Raw genomic sequence first — 19,998 nt, 5'->3', positions numbered from 1 at the left:
ATGAAATAAGATCGTACAATTGCATTCACAGTTACAATTAAAATGAACACGTACCTTGTTATGTGGCCATGGTGGCTCAGTCGGTAACGCATCTTGACTACCATGCTAAAGGTTCCGGGTTTGATAACCGGCTGGTTCAAATTGGGGAACTTTTCTAACGGAAGCGGCTCACCCAACATCGAATGACATGGGTACCTGGGGGGTAAAGGTGGTTAGGTGCGTGATGCTGATCACATCGTGACCGGATCAAGAAAGTGTGGGGCGTTACCCCTACATGCCTTCATGGCATGGTGCTAAGCACAGGGGAGCACTTTATTTTTTTTTAATCTTTTTTTTTTTACGTACCTTGTTACAAGAGGTGTTGGAAATGTCCTACTTTCTCATGTGTGTGGCATTTTTAAGGAAGTGTTCAAACGTCATCTAGTTTTTCATCAGTACACACACACTGTTTCACCTTTCGCTTCTTATCAAGAAGAGACCCTGTTTTCCTAAATTTGTTCACAAGTTTTCGAACACTATCTCAAAATGCCTTTTAACTTCTCTACAATAATTTGTAATGGTAAGAGTTGAACATAAAAATCTGTTGTTTTACATTGCATGTATAGTGCGACATTATTGGACTGCAGAAAAGAACCAGTAATACGTAAACTAAACTAAAATCTGAGAAAATTGTTAACACCGTGCAAACTGGACACTGAAGCACTGATGCATCCAGTGCAAAGTTCAGCATATAGCTGTGGGTCTAAATGCCGGCCGATGTGGTCTCACCACCTGGCGTGCTTGCTGTTACTCTATGGCCAACTCTACCATAAGGCACTGTATAAAAAAACCTTGAAATGTTAAAAGGGAACCCTTATTTTTTTATTGCAGATTCGAATTAGACGTCCGAAAATACGTAGGTTTTGTCAGACACATTTTGTTCCATTCGTGATTTTTCTTATCTGTTCACTTTCTGTTGGGTTACTGAACGCATTCCTTCGCTTTGTTTTACAGTACATAATGAGGCTGGTTCTAGCCTATTCATTTTTCATAGAATATGTGTGTTCCTTGCAACCCTGGCACGCACAGCTTCATGACAGTATATGATGTCACAAATGTGATCAAATGTGTTGGGTTGATGGGATTCAGGTATGAATTTTTTTTTTTTTAATTTAATAATTATAGCGCCGAAACACACCAACGAGAAAAGTGTTACTGAAAGAAGTTCTTTGTTTTGATGTCCTCTAAGTTTCTGTGGTCCATGGGTGCCATTAAAGTGACGCCCTCTATATATTGAGTTACTTATTTGCACCAACAAAAGCACTATAAAAGGGGAGAAAGTGAATGGGCAGAGCAAATCAGTGTGCACCTCTGGTAACTGCATCTGCATTTTCCCCTGAATGCACTTCACTTCCCCTCCCACGCATTCTTGAGTCGTACAGGCCATTCAGTTTAGCTTTAGCTCTGACATTCAGCTGCGCAGAAGCCTGCCGTCAGCGAGACGATGCGAGAGTTCCACTGAGAGCAGAGTTGCTAACTGCTTTAACAATTACCTACATCCATAATCTGACTTCAGAGCTTATTGCTAGGGGTGTTCGGTACTTGCATTTAGTTTCTTTTTTTTAAAGTGACAATTTGAGAAGGTGATAATTCAAGGAAAAGAATGACAGAGGATTCTTCTTGTCAGTGAAATCCCCGTTGATTAAGACCCCTCGGCGAAAGAGGCATCCTCCCTCCCTCCCCCCTCTTCCTCTCCAGGCAGGGAGGGGGGGCAGATCCTGTTATCACTTGTGAGGAGATTGTTGACCTGTGTTGCAGTGTGTTTTTATTCAACGGAAGCTGGGGTGAAAACTGGAAAAAATATTGGAGAATGCAAAGTGATTCACAGTCAGAGTAGAGAAATTATCTCAACGTGTAGGTTTATGAAGAAAGAAGCTGACAGTGCTCTTGCATTGAATGTTAAACAAGTGTGCAAAAGCATATTTCTGCTGCTACTGACGTGTCATTAAGTACTTCGAAATGCATCTAAAACGAAAATGATCGCAACAAAGTAACTGGAAAGAGATTTGTAACAACTAGCAAACCACCCAGAAGAAAGAAATTTAAAGTGATGTGGACGAATTTGACAAGTGTGTTATTGGTAGAACAATTGACGAATTTCATGATCATCATGAAGGACAGATTCACCTGGTTCCACTCCAAAGACAACCTAGATGTGGACATCCACATTGCGGGAGACCACTTGGAAACTTCCATACACATTAAACCGTCCAACCACCTCCAGTATCTCCACTACTCCAGCTCCCACCCCTACCACACCAAAAAAGCCATCCCATTTTCCCTTGCCCTCAGAGGCCAGCGCCTCAACTCATCCCCCTCATCCTGTCAAAACTACAACCTACGCCTGCACCAAGCCCTAACCAACCGTGGCTACCCCTCCACCCTCATCAACAAACAAATCACTAGAGCCAACTCCCACAACCGCACCAAACAACCCAAAACCAACCCCCCAACCCTGATCACCCAATACCACCCCCATTTTACGAAAATCAGACATACCCTCCACTCCCTCCTCCCCATCCTGCACAGTGATCTTGATACCAGGGACATCTTTCGGGATAAACCTAGGGTCTTCTTGCGTCGCCCCCCCAACCTCCAAAACATCTTGGTCAGAAACACTCCCACCCCTTCCACACCACTCCCCCCAGCTCACAGGTGCAATATACTCAGATGCAAGACCTGCCCCATACTCATCACCTCCCCCACCCTCCTGATCCCCACAGCGGCAGGCGAGTTCACCCTTCATCCTAAGGTCACCTGCCACTCATCCAACCTAATTTACACCCTCATCTGCCAAATCTGCGGCAACTTCTACGTAGGCGAAACCTCCACCCCCTTGAAACTAAGGATCAATAATCACTGTTCCTCCACCCAAAACTCCGATTTCACTGTTGCCATCCACGCCAACAGCCATAACACCACCTTCAACAACTGATTCCGTGTTGCCATCATCCACCTTTTACCCCCCCCCCTCCCCCACTCTGACATCTTTCCGCAGGCGATGGGAAAGGGCCTATATAACAGGCATGCACGCCACTATACCCCCCAGACTCAACCTAGCCAACCAGTAACCCTTTCCTCTCCTCCCCAAAATTACCCACCCACCTTACAGTAAACACTGGTTAAAGTACTTCTCGTCATCTATCAACTGTTTCTGGCAACATTGATCGTAGAGACGCTACGGTCAGTATTCTGTGCCTCTTCTCCAAGTAACGCCGATCTTTCTCCTCCTAACTTGAAAATGCGACTCAAATCGCGAAATATAGAATAATTTCTCTTCGTGTGGTAAGTGTTTACTGTCTCCTTCATCATTAATATATATATATATATATATATATATATATATATATATATATATATATATATATATATATATATTTAATGAGACAACAGCATATAGCCTTTTAAGTTTCATGTCTAGTAGAATTGTAACTTCCGCAAATTACAACACTGCTCCCATGAGTCACGTGACTTCTTCTGCAGACGACAAACCTTTTCCACTTTGCGCAGAGGACTTGTATTCGTTCGCTTACTCAGAGATCCCAGGACAGAGTGTAGAGTTGGAAACTATACAACTGACAATATCAAATCACTTATCACTGTTGCCTGTTAGGACGGCGTAGGTAACAATGAAGCTATAGTCAGCAATTCAAAACTTTCCTTCTATTAACTGGAAGGATATTGGGTATTGAAAAACCATTAGTTGAGCATATTATCATTTTATTTGTCATCACTATCACAGTCTGTGTACTCTAACAAGTATCATTAAATCTAAAAATACACTATTCAATTAGGTGATTATTTTATGTAACTCACTGCTAGACATATTTTAAAAACTTTAAATATATGTATTAATGAAACATATTTAACAATAATTATGTGATGTCAACTAACTAATCACAATAATATGTACAACAAGAAGCAGCACTGAAACAGATCAACAAAGTGCTGTGTTTGATTTTGCTTGAGAAACAATGTGTGTGGAGGTGAGAAATGGGAGCCATTTTGTTGTACAATTGCAACTTAACACATAACTGCAGTTGCAAGAAGTGCAACGTCAATTAACAGCTGCATTATTCAATGCACATTTTACTACTGAAGATATTACGTGCCTCATTTTAGAACATTTCGTGTGCACTTCGTCTTGCATTTACTTTCTACAATATTTGTTGATACAGTGAAACCTTAATGTTTTTACTTTTTTCAGGGGATCAAGGTAAAAAAAATATTAAAATTCAGAAAAATGTTAAATCGGGGAAATTTTTATAACATTTTTCTATGTTGGGGCCGTCAAGATTGAATGTATAATGCAGAAATATGTAAAATGTGAATGCAAAATCGGGATTGCACTGTATTAGCAGTTCACAATAATTTCCCTTTCTCTACCTCCTGGTTAGCATAGACACTGATATATTGACATGAATCAGCTTGTAGATAGCTTAGAATAAAACACAAGTAGTCTGAATATTTAATGCTGAAAACTAAGATTTTTAGCACCTTTTTAACCCCATAAATTCTAGGAATGTAGATGAAAATTCACATTAATTTTCTTGAAATCAGTGTGTAATATCGATACATGAAGAAAATTCAAGTACTTTTTTTATTCTCTTCTGCCAGTTCCCAGACAAACTCTTTTCTAGTCATTACATTTCCCCACCAAAAAAAACGTGGCTGCCGAATGGACATCAGGAAACTACATTGAAACTGTAGCATCCAGAAATCTTATATCATAGATATGTTCCTAATTTTTGTAACACCTTTCTTGCAATCTTCAAATTACTACCCCGCAAGTAATTTACATTACATAAACACACTAGCAAAGTTTTCTTAGTTCATAATTTCCATGCTATTTCATGCTTTTTTAAATATAGAGCAAGTTGCATAAACTAATAGGCCAAAAAGTAATAACTGTCAATTTCTAAGTTATTTATAACCATATTTTATGCATAATGAGGAGTCTTAAGTTTGTCTAAATCAAGAGTTTCAATAGCTGCTACAACATGAAAAGAATTGATGTTTTGTACATATATGTGAAAACAGTAATAAAATTCGTACACAGCAATTGATAAATATATGAAATATAATTATGTATTAAAAATATTATGCTTTATTTTAGTAAGCTTGTTCAATATCAAATATATATTTGCAATCCACTCCCATATGTGTATCTTCACAATAAGATTTAAAATATTTTTTTTCCAACCATTTGATTTTAAATTTTATGAAATATAAAACAAACAATGATAGTTTTAGTACAACATATATAACCAATAGTACAATTTCAATGTTTCTAGCAGACTATGGTGGGAGGAATTTTACTATTGTGAGAATAATTAATATCAGATGCAATAACATTCTCTGACCTGCATAAGTGAGTGGGACAAGTGCCCATCTTCAGCCAACAATAAAATTTAGGGATAAAAATACTCTTTTAGCACATACATGCATTTTTAGTCATATTTAGCTGTATACTAAATGTAACTGACCCCCTCCAGAGAGAATGTTCACCCCCCATGTGCCTCCCAAAATATTTTTTTTCCTTACACCGCCACTGTTATGCACTTTTAACTTTTACCAAATGTAAAAAGAAAAATCATGATAGAAGATTGGAGCTCTGCCTTGTAAAAATAGTTCCCACCATTAATTGCAAAGTTTAATAAGAATTTTAAAATGAAAGAAACCACTTATTTTTAATGTTTTGAAAATTTATAAATTAGCTGGCTTTTTTTGTACATTTGAATCAAACCCTTCTTTTGTTCTAGAATAAACTGGTTGTTTAGTTTCACAAACATAACGTATAAAAATTTATAAATCCAACAGGAATAAATTTTTCTAACAACATGTTATAACATTACATTAATGACGTAGTACACCCATCAGCAACTGTTTTGTTAATATAAATGTTATTTTTAAAACTAACACTGACATTGCTGTTAAAATACATTTACATTACCCCTACATCTAGGACGGTACTTTTAGTTCAAGAAAGAAACCTACACCTATGTAAAATGTATTAATTCCATCAATCTATTGTTAACAGAATGAAGCAAACAATACAATTCAACTATTGCTTTGAATATTTTAACAGCATAGAAGAATATTTAATAACATATCAGGTACATGTTAGCTATTGTTAATTTATCACATACTGATAACTGCAGGTGAGTACTGAACTATCTGATATGTTCTTGCATCTAACACATGTACATAAAAGTCACACAGCAAGGGAGTTGTGCTTAATGTACACATTTCTTTGTATTTCTATGAATTTATAAATCTAAAAATGTTGATTTCCTTCTATTTTGTAACATTCTACCATATCAATTATGCAGTGTTGCAGTCCCGCAGTTCTCTGTTTCCAAGGGGCAATGGTGGACGGTAATTATTCACTACCTGCCCTTGAAAATCGTCGGAAGGACAAGTGTCGCCTTCACAATAATTTCTCAAGTGCCGGAATGCCTGCAACTGAAATAGAAGTGAAATTTAGACATTCATATGATAGGAGTGATGAAAGATGAGGTGAAAAAGAGGAATCAATAGTGTTTTATTCCGTGTGAGAACTAGACGGGATGTTAACTCCAATGTATCAAATTTACAGAACAGAGGAAATAATGTATTAGGAATATGTCTGACTAAGGAGAGAAAAAAAAAAGTAAATTGGAGATACGCAACTACCGCTAAGGAGAAGAGATGGAAATACTTTGTTCTGACTCCAAATGGAGATCTTCATATTAGATACATTCAACAAAGCCAAAAACTCATTCTTGGAGTTTGTTCCTCATCTTGACTTGGTTTAGTCCTATGAAATGTAATTATGGAAGTTACTAGTGTTTTATTACATTTTTGAAAGACTGACTCCTCCGCTGGTTTCATTAAAGCATTACTGTTTTACACTTCCTCTCCATGGACGATAGAGTCATTTTAGATATCAAAAGGAGGGAAAGAGGTAGGGAGTGATTACCGTATGCTCTTATCCTAACTTGTGTTTCACTGTTGATGTTTTGGGCATGTTAGGAAAGGGCGAGTGCTAATTTTTTTGTTTAGGTATCCAAAGAGGAAACTATTACCATTTACTCTTATGGTAACTGACTATTACATAAAAAAGATCAAACTTCATTTCATGTGTCATCAGCATCATGAACAGCAAAAGAGCTATTGTCTAAACTCTTATCTTAAACTTACGTACAATTTTCGAACCTGCTTTACATGTAGATTAAAACAGATTAAGTTTAAATAATTATGTTAGAACATTAAAAACCCTTCGACACCAGGAGGCTGCAGCTATCTATATTATCTTCCACTGTGTAAATCTTATTTCTTTCCTGCCTCTGATGATAATTCTGACCAAAGTTGAAAAACATGTTTAGGCAAGTCATTTTACTATTTATGACAACCTGTTACAAGTCTCAGTGAGAGTGACAGAAATAACTAAACAAGTACATAAGTGAATTTAAGTATAAAAATCACCCATGTGCACATGTGGTAAGCTATTAAATTGCACCTTATCGTGCATTGAGATAAACTCTCTGCATTCCCCCTTATCCCAAAAGTAACTTCAGTCTTCACATTTTATGTAACTAAATCACATCAACCAAAGCCACAACTATTCTTATTTTTACTTCTCGCTTTATCACTCTCTTTTCAATTCATCTGTACACATTTCCAAATGTGAATGAGTTGGAATTTGAATCACATCTAAGTGTTTCTCAGAACATATCTATGTAATAGATTAATTTATCATAAAATTTATATAATATAATTTATAAATATTTATAAGGATAATAAAACTTATGAGAACACCTTATGCCCATGACACACACACATGTTGGATTTGTCAATATCAGATTACATTTTTATCTTTAGCCTTCAAATATCAGCTCTGCCTAAATATTGTTTGTACTGTGATGAACAATTATCTTTGACAAAAGAATATCTTTATTCCTGCCAGCGATGTTTCAATGTAACAAACACAATAGGAAAATAATTTGTGTCCATTAATGGTCCAGTCATCAAAGATTTCCCTGCTGAAATTTATGTAGCCTTGTGAATTGAAGAACACCATTCTGCAACTGACCAACCTCACAGGTCCAAGACAACAGCAGGCTGTTTTCGATTTAAGTTTTCATAGCATAGTGCTCATATTTTACATGTATTAAATTGTTCACAAGAAACTTGAAGGTACATTAAGCTTCAACTTCACACTAGAAATTTGATCAAGTTTTTCACTGTTATCAATTCGATAGCTCTTTTTATATATGAGTTTAGGTTTTATTATAAATATATGCACTGTTAAATTAAGTGTAAATGTTATAAGATTTAATGACCTAGGTTAGAACCAATCCACAAGGCAACAATTTACTTTACTGATTGGTAATGTATACGGATTTGCATATGCAAAAGAACCTAACCCCCAAAATAAAATTGCAAAAAATACCACTTAGTAAGCATCCCCCAAAGCAAAAAGATTAATTCTCACAGTGCACATGTGATATGTTAATAACTTGCACTTTATTGTGCATATTGACACTGAAGTGCCTTGTGGAAACTGTCTTGAGGTCTGTTAACCTGATAATACAATTACTTTTTTCTTGTATGTGCAAAAATACTAATAACTATTGTGAACAACAGTAAAAACAAAAAAAAGGTAAAGTGTCCCCCTGTGCATAGCACCACGCCATGAAGGCATATAGGGGGTGTGGGGGTAATGCCCCACACATTCTTGATCCGGTCGTGAGTGGGGGTGATGTGATCAGCATCACGCCCCTGACCGCCTTTACCCACCAGGGTTTCCCCCAGGTACCCATGTTATTCGACGCTGGGTGGGCGCCGTGGCCGCTTCCACCGTTAGAAAAGTTCCTGGATTTGAACCGGCTGGGGATCGGACCCGGGACCTTTAGCATGGTAGTCAGACGCGTTACCGACTGAGCCACCTCGGCCATCAACAGTAAATCTCTATACATATAAAATGACTAAAGCAGTCATATTTTAGCCTTAAATCTTACCTGTTCCTCAGATACTTCAATGGGCTGCTTAAATACAATCCATATTACACTTTCCGAACAAGGAGGTGTAGTCAGTGAGCCCAGGTATGTCCAGTAGGCATGCTTCTCTGTTTATAAAATTCAAAGCCATTAAGCATTCATAATGTGCCTTGCACTTACTTTCATTAACCAAAACTAACATGCTGTAAAATATCAATAAGAGGTGCACGATAACAGAAAATGCACAAATTCAAGTTTTTGGGTGATGCTTTCAACATCATGCGATCAATATAATAAAATATAGAGTTTGGTTGCTATAGTTATACATAATAATGAACCAATGCTGTTGAAATTAGAAATACTTGAATTTTCAATGCATAGATGAATAGGAGGATAATAGAACAGCTGAAAAGATGGACATTACTTCTTAGGACATGCTTAAGAAATATTGATTAGTACTAACCTTGCACTATATGTAAGAAATGCATTAATTTCACCTTCAAATATTAATCAGTAAGAAATTGGAAGGGCATGCTTATAATTCAAGTTCAACTTAACTTTTGAAGATGAATTTAATGCAAGGATTTGTTTCAGAAGGAAATTAAAGTAGTAACTTATCTGTGTATAAAAATTAAAAATTTTCAAATTAAAAATGGATTAACTTGAATTGCTCATTATAAATGCACTTACCAGTAAATACTATAAGCAAACCCATTACTTAGTGCAAAAGTGTCAACCTCAAAATACATGAGGATGTGATCAAAAGACACTACAAGTCACTGTGTATTTTCTGCTGTATGTGTACATGCCTTTTGGAAGTAATTTGAAATTTTGCAATCAGAACTAAAGAAATGCTCATCTTAGCAGAAATTCAGACCACCTTCACAGTTAACTATCACTGTTTTATTCAAGAGCTTGCCGTATTATTAGGTAACTAATTTTTTGTTAAATTTCATGTGAAATATCAATTACTGTTTGCAACATGAGTGGAAGTCAAAGAAGCAAGATTCTTGGTTTATTCCTGTAAAGATTTTATTTTGTAAATAGTTTAACAAAACATACAGATTTGAAGGAGGCCACATCTGTATCAATAAAACAGGTTGTGAGAATTGAAGAAATATAATTTGAAATAAAATTTATTCATAAGCCCACCATCATGTGGATAGCCACACCACATCATTTGAACTATTTGAGGAGAATAGTGTAATACATTAGATCATATATATGTCTGTCTATAGTGAATTTGCCTGGATTGTTGGGGGACATCCTCCCCTCCCCTGTCCTCTTGCTTTAAAAGTGATTTTAGTTGCAGTTTGACAAGATGCAAAATTATGTTGTGGTTTCATCAATGACCACACAAGTAACTATACCTGTTGATTCACAATCGGAAAAAAAATGCTCCTCTGCACTTTGCACCATGCCATGAAGGTGTGTGCATAGGGGTGTGGAGTTAGGGCCCCACACTTTCTTGATCATGGCCAAAGGTGGGAGTGATGTGATAAGCACCATGCCCCTGGCTGCCTTTACTCCCCAGAGTTTCCTCCAGATACCCATTTTATACGATGCTGGGGGGGCGCTGGAGTCGCTTGAACAGGTAGAAAAAAATTCCGGTTCTTCCTGCCGGGATCAAACCTAGGTCTCTCACATGGTAGTCAGATTCCCTAATGACTGAGCTACTGTTGCTCTGATTCGCCATCATGATGGCAATTAAAGAGTTTCTTTGGAATAGAAGGAGCACATTGTGAAACAAAGTAGGAGTAATGATGGAACAATGGTCTGTCTAGCTGCTTGGCAGATACTGAGTGAAGAAACTGGTGCACCATATAGTTTAATAGGTAAGGAAGAGATGAGCATAAAATAAAGTGACTTCATTGGATTGTAGGCAGCATCTGCATTTATATCAGTTGAAGAAGAACTCTACTCATTGGAGACTCGTGGCTTTTTTGGAGTGTAGGCAGGCGCGGCTCGTGCATTATTTACCCGGGGGTTCACTGAAGTGATGTGACATATATTCACTTTCCGCAAAATATACTTCCTTCGCCCAACAAAAGGATGGGGGAGGGTTTAAAAGCTTTGTCAAGAATTCTTTTTATCTGGGAGTATAAGGTTTTGTTGTAGGGGTATGCGAATAAATTTAGGGCTGAAACTACAATAAATTGTGCCTTTATGAAAAAAGTTGAGTTTTGTTGGAATATCATGGACATCCTCAAGTAGGGGCAAGTAATATATTTTTTCCCCACGAGGAGCAAAAAACACTCCTTCAGTCTGAAGTTACTGCAACGCTTTTATAATAATTACCAAAAATTACTGTGACTGAAATTAAATTATATGCATGTAATATATAATTTTTGGTTTACATTCAATTTCCATGGGGGGGCGGCCCCCTTTTCCCCTTCCGGACGTCCATGCTGACTAATCAGAACTGGTCCTACATTTGTTAAAGGGAAATGGCAACTAATGGCATGCGCATACTAGAAATCGAACCTGAGACCCTTTCATTTATACGCGACAGGTTTGTTCAAATTTGGTGCTGGTCGACCAGCACACGCTTTTTTTCAGTGGACAAGGAAGTTTGTTTACGTTAATTATGTGCATTTCTATCAGTCATTTCTTACCTGCGCGGACAGCAACGCCTACACTGAATCAAATGACATAACCTAGGTAAAGTCCATCCCTCGTTTCACTCGCAGCATCACTTAATACTTTCCAACAAGTATCCAAGCACTTCAAAAACTAAAAAACTTGAGACTTTGACACCGAGCGACAGCGAGTCACGTCTTCGCGCCATTCTCTCTCTTTCGCGAACCCGAAGTGTTTCCACCTTTAAGGAAAAACCTCTGAATGCATGCACAAGGTATTCTGGTAATGTATCTCCTTTATTTTAATTCATCGCATCTAATTCCAGCTTCTATTTGTTTCCACTCATCCATCTCTGACACAATCTTGCATTTATTCCAAGAAGTTCGGTGCAAAAATGATACAAGAGAAGATTGAATATGTAATGTGTGCGCTTCAAACTTGAACCGCACACAGCAACACTGGAAGGGAGGAAGCAGCGAGAAAGGAGCCTTGTCCCGCGGCTTCTGCGAGAGAACGAACTGCGCATGACCGTTGGGTAGAGACATAGGTTCTGGAATCTCATCTCCCATGTATTTTGTCCTATACCCTCCTCGCGCTTCTGCTCCCGCACGAAGCTTTCACAATGGCACGAGCTGTCCTGTGGGGGTTCAACTGAGGGTCTGTATCAGGGCGGCCGATTCGCGGTTTCTTCTTCTCAGCAAGAGAGTTCGCCGTGTTACGGGCACAAATACATGACTTATTGTGTAGAATTTTTAGCGAAATAATGTGAAAATTTAAAGACATTGTTCATTGTTCATTCTCGAGGTGATTATCGTATATTACTGGGGGTTCACTGATCCTGTGCGCTATAGGGCCAACCGCGCCTGAGTGTAGGAAGAAGTTATGGTAAACTGAGGAAGGTTTCAAAAATGCGTTCAATTACAGTCGCACAAATCGCTCGTACTATCCATTGCATTTAGAATGTTACCTGCAGGCCCACACACAAGGTAGGGCAAGGGGCCGTTGCCCTCTTGAACCATGATATTTTTTAATGTGAACCTATAAAATCCCAACGAAAATAGTATTGACGATATTTCAGATTTTGCAAGAATTTCGATTTTGTCCCCTCTCTTTGTCGTGTCGATTAAGGATAATAAAAAGTGCTGCTTAAACTCTGAAATTACGCTAAATGCTTCTAAATTGTTCTAGGATTTATTATTAATTACTTTTTTTTGGGTAACTGCAGTTTTATGATCAATTATGCATATACTTTGAGCTTTGGATTTGCGTTACTTATTATTCACTACACAAAATTCTGTAGAATTGTTCAACGAACAAAATGGGTTCAGCATAGAACTCGAAAAGGTTTGAGAAAATAGTTTGTTTACCCCCAACCATCTATCTATTTACTGACGTAAAATCTCCTCAGGAACAAAATCGACAGGATAAAGAAAATATAGAGGATGGATCGTCGCATGGTTGTAAAAAAAAATGTCTCACTGTGTATGCATAGTCCCTTTTATTTGAAACAAGTCCGCTGGTGAAGTAAGATTTGGACGTAATTTTATTTATATTTCATGAAAACGTATTCCTTTGAATTCGATTTCCCTCTCCCTGGGAATCGAGTTTGCTGATTATGCTAGATTTGACCATTATGCCAAAAGCAGGATGCTAAGGGCCAATGAAGATCAAACTGTGCTAGTTGAGTACCATTTTGTTTTGGTGTTGGCACCACTGATTGTAGGAACCCCTCGATGCTTCCTCGCTGGATCTCTGTCGTCTTTCGTCTGCGGCTGGAAGGAACGGCACCAGTCAACTCTTGACAGTAGCTAACCTAGTCAATTGTACGTACTTTGTGCTCATAATTTTATAATGTGCATTATTGTTAAACTCCTAAAAAGTAGAGAACTGGAAGCAAGTATAAATGAACAGTAGGAAGTTTCTCACTTCCTACATGGAGGAATCGCCCCTAACTCTACTGTAACATTAAGAAATAAATATTTTGCCATCAAGATATCCTTAGCCTTGGAAAATATGCAAAATACATAAAATGCCTCCTCCCCTTTCAGATTAATGGCCTTTCTTCATGTTGCTACTGTGCCATGTAGATAATGTTGCTAATTTACAATTTTCTTTGTATGCTTATGGTATCACAGTTCTCAGCTTTTCAAATCACCACAAATAATAATCTCTGAACTGGATATGTCACTATTTCCAAATAATAGTGAATTTTGGGTAATGTTTTCATACCATACTCCATATGTCCAATTCTACATTTGGTATTGCACCAGCCTGTTCCCATATCCTAAACCATTGAGCTCTTTTACCGAGCATTTACACATTTGACATTAACAACATTGCTTCAAGGTTAAGAGCCACAAATATGTTGCAGGTTCTATAGCTGAATATCTTGCTTTTGACTTCTCACATAAATTGTCCACTGTGAAGGGAGCCTGAATGTGGTATAAGCAACTGAAATGCTTGCAAAGATTGGTTTTATGTTACTTGGTAGAGCCACAAGGTGACTTTGGAAGTGATAGATCAGCTGCGGTTGCACACATAGAACACCAGGATAAAGAAGGTACATTCAGGAGGGTGGGGCACAATATACGCCTCCTCACTCTTCTTGTCTAAATAGAAAAAATAGCACTCCACAAAATACATTTACCATGTAACAATAGGAAACATGCAAATAAAATAATGTTAATCTCAAATACACTGAATCGTTCAATTTTCAACATTTCATACTGGTACAAAATTGTATACTTTTGATCACACAAAAGTGACTCACTCAATAGAGTTAAGAGTGCATCAGAATGTTCCCAGATTAAATATGAGTTTCTTAATATTGCTCAATTCCCCAATTTTGTATAATGAAAAGCTCTTTAGTATAGCTGAATCACAGTTAAAGTAATTTTTATTTTGTATGGGAAAAGTTATCTGTTTTCATGCTGCTCTCCCTTTCTTTCTATTGACTAATTTAATCTTAGATGGTTCCAGATGCCATAGCCTACAGGCCTATGAATCTTCGATATCAATCAGTCGAGAAAGATGAGAAATGCAGAATTTTCCCTACATGATATTCACACCACACCATATCATGATTTTTTTAAAAAACTGTTCCATTTATAATCATATTGAATAACAACATATTGGCAAGCAATACATAATGTCAGAGTCTTGTATTTACAAGTCAATTGACAAGTTGCAAAATATGTTGGTACATGTTATGGTGTGTACCACTCTGCCATCCAGGTTGCAGCATAAACTTTGATAGTATTCATAGTTTACATCCTCATTTTTCATTAATTCACTCCTTAGAACCATGTAATACCTTCTGGAACACATATTCACTGTATATCTCACATAATGAAATCAATTCAGGACAAATTATGGTAGTTAACCTGGAATATTCCATTTGGTAGAGTCACAGTGCTATCAGTGATACGTAGCTCGTAAGGCCTATGCACCATAATGCATAATGTTAGAAGAGATAGAAGTTTTAAAATAAAAATGCAACATGAAGAATATAATGGTGTAGAATACAGTTGGTATCCCATTTCTCAACATTTGTTTTTACTTGATACCAATACATTCTAAAAGTTTTGATCAAACATTTTTTACACAGGTCTTCAAGAAAAAGAGCAGTATTTTACCTTACTCCTACCCCCTTTCAATATTCTTCCAAGCACTTGTTCCACTGCCATCATTTCTCACATTTATTAAAACTCAATTGAACCTACAAAATTAATAGGCAACCAAAATTTCTAATATGTCAAAGGTAGACTACTTATAAACATCTCTTCTCTTACCGACAATAAATCTTAGCCTTCTTGTGTCATATCTTAATGTAAAAATATTGTATTCATTCTACAACAATTTATCCAATTAAAAAACCTTACCTGGGAGTAATTTTTCGGGATCCACAGGGTCAGGGAATGCTATTCTTTGCCCAGAATGTTGTATTTTGGAAAGCAAAGAGACAATATGCTGAATCTCGCCATGATGCTTGCCAGGCTGTAGAGAGCAAAAGTTAAGTTAGTTTTGCACATTGTCTTTCTTTAAATTAAATTTAAAGTATTCAATTATAAGCATTTTTATAACCTTACCAATTCCTAACAAAAATAGTAAGCAATGAAGATACATCATTTCGTCTCAAGGGACTGCTTCAGTCTGAACAGGGCCGGCTCTACCCTATGTGTAACACCTGTATTTGCACAGGGCGGAAAGCTCAAGGGGGCGGCAAAATGTATAAAAAATGGAAGCCGCATTATTTGAAGCAGTTTGGTCTTCTTGGGGCAGAGAAAATTCAAATTAGATCCATTTGCATATCCAGTATAAAGCAGAAACAGATAAGAAAAGCAAAGAGTAACTGCGAAAGAAAGCGGTGCGGAAAGTTTATATTAGTTGTGCATATGCGGTGCCAAGTTACAACGCTATCTATTGTTTGATCACGGGCCAGTCCTCCGCCCCCGCCCCCTGTTATTGAGGTTTGAGTTAAACTGATGTGTCCTATTTGGTAGTTGGAAATAGAGCTGTATTGTTCTTTGACATGTTGATCGCGAAAGGTGGTGATGATAGGTATTGCCGAATCGCCCAAGATGCAATAGTAAGTACTTATCTTCTCACATTATGTATTCTTTCATTTTGTTATGTTAAAAATTGGTTATACCATGTGAAATTGCGACGAACAACAAGCTTAGTTGTTCATACATTAAGTTTTCTTTGTACGTATTTTGGGGTCGGGGCAGCAAACTTCTAGGCCCGGGGCTGAGTCTGAAGTTATATTCCTTGTAATTATTAATCCTTTACAGTTTACAGTCTTAAACTCCCCCCCCCCCCTCCTTCGCCCAGCATTCCTAAAAAGAATGCCAAAGGCAGGGAAAGATGGCAAAATGAGTTCTGACTATTAAAGAAAGTATATAATAACCCCTCCCTCCCTTTTGTAAATCCTGCACATGCCACTGATCTTTCATCATTATTAAAGCAACTTAATGTGACAAAGGAAAATATATAATTCTAGGCCGACATTTTCCAGGCATCCACCATAGGGATGCTATATATAGTGTCCTGATGTTTCAAAAGGAATTACTAGAATTCATCCCCCACCCACACCCAAATGGAAATATTTCAAGGCGTCACACTGACAACCCATAAGAACAGCCTAGACACAAAAGGACGACAAAGAGGCCATAGCCCCTCCTCCTTGAAATTGATTGTCTGGAAATATTCATATTTTATATGTTATTGCATCTCAGTGAGAAGCACATTTCATTAATTATGAGAACCAAAGTCTGCCAAGCAACCTTTCGTTGGATGACATATGGTCAGTAAATCTAGTCTCATTGCTGCAATCTGACTTTATTGATTAGAATATGTTACTTTCAAGTACTGCCCTAATTGTCCTCATGATTCTAGATCAATATTGAAAAATTCTGGAGCTCCCAATGAGAACCAAACCTGGGACTGTTTGCCCAGACTCGAGACTACCTCTTTGGTTATGATGGTGCTCTCTCTTACCTTGTCTTACTGCATTCATATGTTATTCTAATATGATAATTAACTCTCTAGCCTTCTTGAACCCAAAGGTTCATGGCTGCAGCAACACAGGCCTTCCATCTGTCCCTATCCTGAGCAAGATCCAGGCGCGTCTCCTGATAATGTTCGCATGAGCACGTGAACACTCATGTAGGCTATATGTTTTAATTTACGTACATATTAAATGCACACACACGAGTATATACACACAATTTACTCTGACACGACGACGTCTTTCACGTCTGATAACTTTTCTAGATAGTTGGTAACACTGACTCCCACGGTGTTCCACGGAGGACGTTGAACACAATTGCTGTGCGTGTTGCATAGAGCTGACAGCTAAGGGACTGTTGGCCACTATACCCAGAAGATGTTCACTTCGCTGTGCGAACACAGTATGCAAGCGACAATACTTCTTACATTCGGCACCAGAGTGCAGTATTCAAAAGGCATGTCTAGGGGGACTCGAAAAGGTCTGTGACTACATAGTTGCAAACTTTAGCGAGAATTTGTTAAACCTGTCGGATTTTAAGGGGGGAGAGGGACAATTTCCCCTAGGTCCTTTTTGTATTACTTTAAATATAGCGTGATTTGGGGGGGAAATTGTTGAAAATAAATTCAACTGTTATTCTCAATTTTTCAACTCAAGATGAAGTTACAAGGGAGTGGAGTAAATCTGCATTCAGTACAAAAACATTATTGTGAACACTGGTATGCGAACCGCACGCGACGCCACTGGCAAGATCTATATACTCTTTTCCATCCCTACCGATTTCCTTTAGGTCCATCTCAACATTATCCCTCCATCTTCGTCTTGGTCTTCCTGCTGGTCTCTTACCATCAGGTTTCCCAAAAAGAATCCTGTGAACTCTTCTTTCCTCTCCCATTCGTGCCACATGGCCTGCCCACCCAAGTCTTCTTGATTTAATCATTCTAATATCATCTGGACATGAATACAAATTACGTACTTATAAATTACAAAATGTAACCTTCTCCACTCACCTGTCTCCTCATCCATTTTAGGCCCAAATATTTTCCTAAGGATCTTATATTCAAATACTCTCAAGTTATGTTCCTCTTTCAATGTAAGGGACCAAGTTTCGCATCCATATAATATTACAGACAAAATTACTGTTTTGTATATTTTAACTTTTAGTTTCTTAGATATTAAACGAGAAGACAAAAGTTTATGAAGAGAAAAGTAACATGCATTTCCTGAATTAAGCCTGCTTTTTATTTTCTCTTTAATATAATTTTCATTTGTTAGTATTACTCCTAAGTACTTGATTTTGGAAACTGGTTCAAACGAGTTGTTATCAATAATTAGATTTTGATTATTACCTAACACTTGGTTTCGGCCTTTTAGCATATATTTAGTTTTCTCTTTGCTAACTTCCAAACCTATCTCATTAGCTGCTTTGAAAATTATTTTAGCATTATTCTTGATTGTATTTACATCATCCCCCAGTAAGTCTACATCATCTGCATATGCTAACAGTTGAGTCACACAATTTAATTTTAGTTTCTTTTACCTTCCTAACAGCGTATTCTAAGGCAAAATTAAAAACGAGCAATGGAGATAATGCATCTCCTTGTTTTAACCCATCATGAATTGTAAATTTGTCAGACATATTAATATCCACACGAATTTTATTTTGTTTCACTGGTGCATACTTTTATCATATTAACAAGCTTCTTAGATATTCCAAACTCTACTAATATATTATATAGTTTAATAATAATACAATATATTATATAATAATTATGCCTCCCAAATGGCAACATCTTCACCTAACAATCAAGGGGTCCCTGGTTCGATACCCAGTGGACAGGCATTATATAGAACTATATTTCGAGTGGAGGTCTGAACCAAGTGTAGGTATTACATATAATAATAAAGTAAAAACAACAATAATAACGTTTATTATCAATAGATAAATAAACGTTATTATTTTAATGTTATTAAAATAGATAAATTTATTATTATTATTAATGCATGAACAGATAAAAAAAGACATGCATCCTTTATCTGGCGTGTGTATAAAAACAGCTGTCTTGCCAAAGAAATGGAAGTATTTTTCTTTGGACTTTGTTAGTTTTTCCGCGGAGTCCTGACCCCCTGACTCGTCTAAATACCAGTAGCGTAGCGTCCTAATACGCCCATACGCCCGGCGTTCCCCGATTTAAAATTTTAAAAATGCGTAAATGCTGTAAATATAAAGTAAAACGTGACTAATTATATACATGTTTGAGCATAATGGCATTATAAAAGCTATTTTTCGCGATCCGTCTACAACGCTCCACTAACAGCTCTCCTTGTAGCATTTCTGTAATGTCTTTGCTTGCCGGACGCCGGCTAGGTTTGGCGTACAGGACCATACTTGCCTGCAGGGGTTTATCCAGGATTTTTCCCTTGGGGGGGTGCTGGATAATTTTGGAGGGGTGTAAGTTTGGGGAAGTTAAGTGCATATTTTGGACCGTTTTAAAAATGTTCGCCCTAATTCAATTTCTTCAAGGATGTTTCTAGAGATTAACCCCCCCCCCACCTCCCTTCACTTCACGTAATATTTCAGAAGAAAAAAGATGTCAAATACAGGAAAAAATGGAAAATAGATTAATGTTAACATTTCAGTTTAACGTTTCGAGTATTGCTTTCCTTCCGATAATGTTCAGTACTTGATTTAATCAATCGTTAGACAAAACACAAGGGATGACGTTAAAAAACACAAAATTTTAACATATTTACCAGGAATCATTTCATGCAATTCTTAAGCTAGTTATAAAGAAATTAGGAACACTTGCGCAATATTTTAACTGTATTTGTATCTTTCTTGCAGTAGGTGTAACTCGGAGTTCAACTTGGAGGTGTCCAATTGAAATA

The 19,998-nt window shown here is 37.2% G+C and overlaps 1 protein-coding gene across 1 annotated transcript in view; it reads right to left on the bottom strand.

Annotated features, from left to right (window-relative positions):
- Nucleotides 1-3,742: 3,742 nt before the first annotated feature.
- CAH1 (carbonic anhydrase 1) overlaps nt 3,743-19,998 on the bottom strand; it is a 269,527-nt gene continuing 253,271 nt past the window's right edge. The window contains exons 5-7 of the mRNA XM_083138966.1: nt 15,482-15,596; nt 9,042-9,148; nt 3,743-6,504 (exon numbers count right to left, since the gene is read on the bottom strand). Of these exons, the coding sequence (XP_082995092.1) occupies nt 6,364-6,504; nt 9,042-9,148; nt 15,482-15,596 (363 nt within the window). The 3' untranslated portion in view covers nt 3,743-6,363. The remainder of the gene's footprint in view (nt 6,505-9,041; nt 9,149-15,481; nt 15,597-19,998) is intronic.

The sequence above is a fragment of the Lepisma saccharinum genome, chromosome 17, assembly GCF_977018435.1.
Source record: "Lepisma saccharinum chromosome 17, izLepSacc3.1, whole genome shotgun sequence".
Lineage (NCBI taxonomy): Eukaryota > Metazoa > Arthropoda > Insecta > Zygentoma > Lepismatidae > Lepisma > Lepisma saccharinum.
Note: the sequence above shows the minus strand (reverse complement) of the source record. Positions and strands in the feature narration are given on the sequence as shown.